At 62.2% G+C, this 386-nt stretch overlaps 1 protein-coding gene across 1 annotated transcript in view; it reads left to right on the forward strand.

Annotated features, from left to right (window-relative positions):
• Positions 1–386, forward strand: part of LOC104516531 (protein TENP-like) — a gene marked incomplete at its 3' end in the record, with an annotated part of 3,023 nt that overhangs the window by 2,127 nt on the left and 510 nt on the right. The window contains exons 7-8 of the mRNA XM_010160881.1: positions 61–152; positions 274–370. Of these exons, the coding sequence (XP_010159183.1) occupies positions 61–152; positions 274–370 (189 nt within the window). The remainder of the gene's footprint in view (positions 1–60; positions 153–273; positions 371–386) is intronic.

The raw sequence follows: 386 nt of genomic DNA on the forward strand, positions 1-386 counted from the left end.
CCCCAACCCGCTGGCACTGGTCCCCTCCTCCCTCTGAGCATCCCTCTGCTCGGTTTGCAGCTCCGTTCCCCGTCACGCCGAGTTGCCAGGTCCAGTACCTGCCCCTGGCTGCACCCATGTTCTCCCAGCAGGGAGTCACCGTATCCTTGCAAGTAAGTCCTCGTTTTCCAGCCCTCACAGCCCAGCTCCAGGCTCTGGGAGACCCAGTTCCTCCCAGTGCTACCTGCATCCAGACACCTCAAACTCCTTTTCTCCTTGCCCGTGTCCCTGCAGACGACTTTCCAGGTGGTAGGAATGGCGATCCCGCTGCCAGTGAGCCCCGTGCCGTTCAGCATGCCTGAGCCAGCAAGCTTCAGCCCTTCCCACCTCACCCTGGCCTTCTCCGA

Source organism: Eurypyga helias, unplaced genomic scaffold (assembly GCF_000690775.1).
Source record: "Eurypyga helias isolate BGI_N326 unplaced genomic scaffold, ASM69077v1 scaffold39641, whole genome shotgun sequence".
In the NCBI taxonomy this organism is placed as follows: Eukaryota; Metazoa; Chordata; class Aves; order Eurypygiformes; family Eurypygidae; genus Eurypyga; species Eurypyga helias.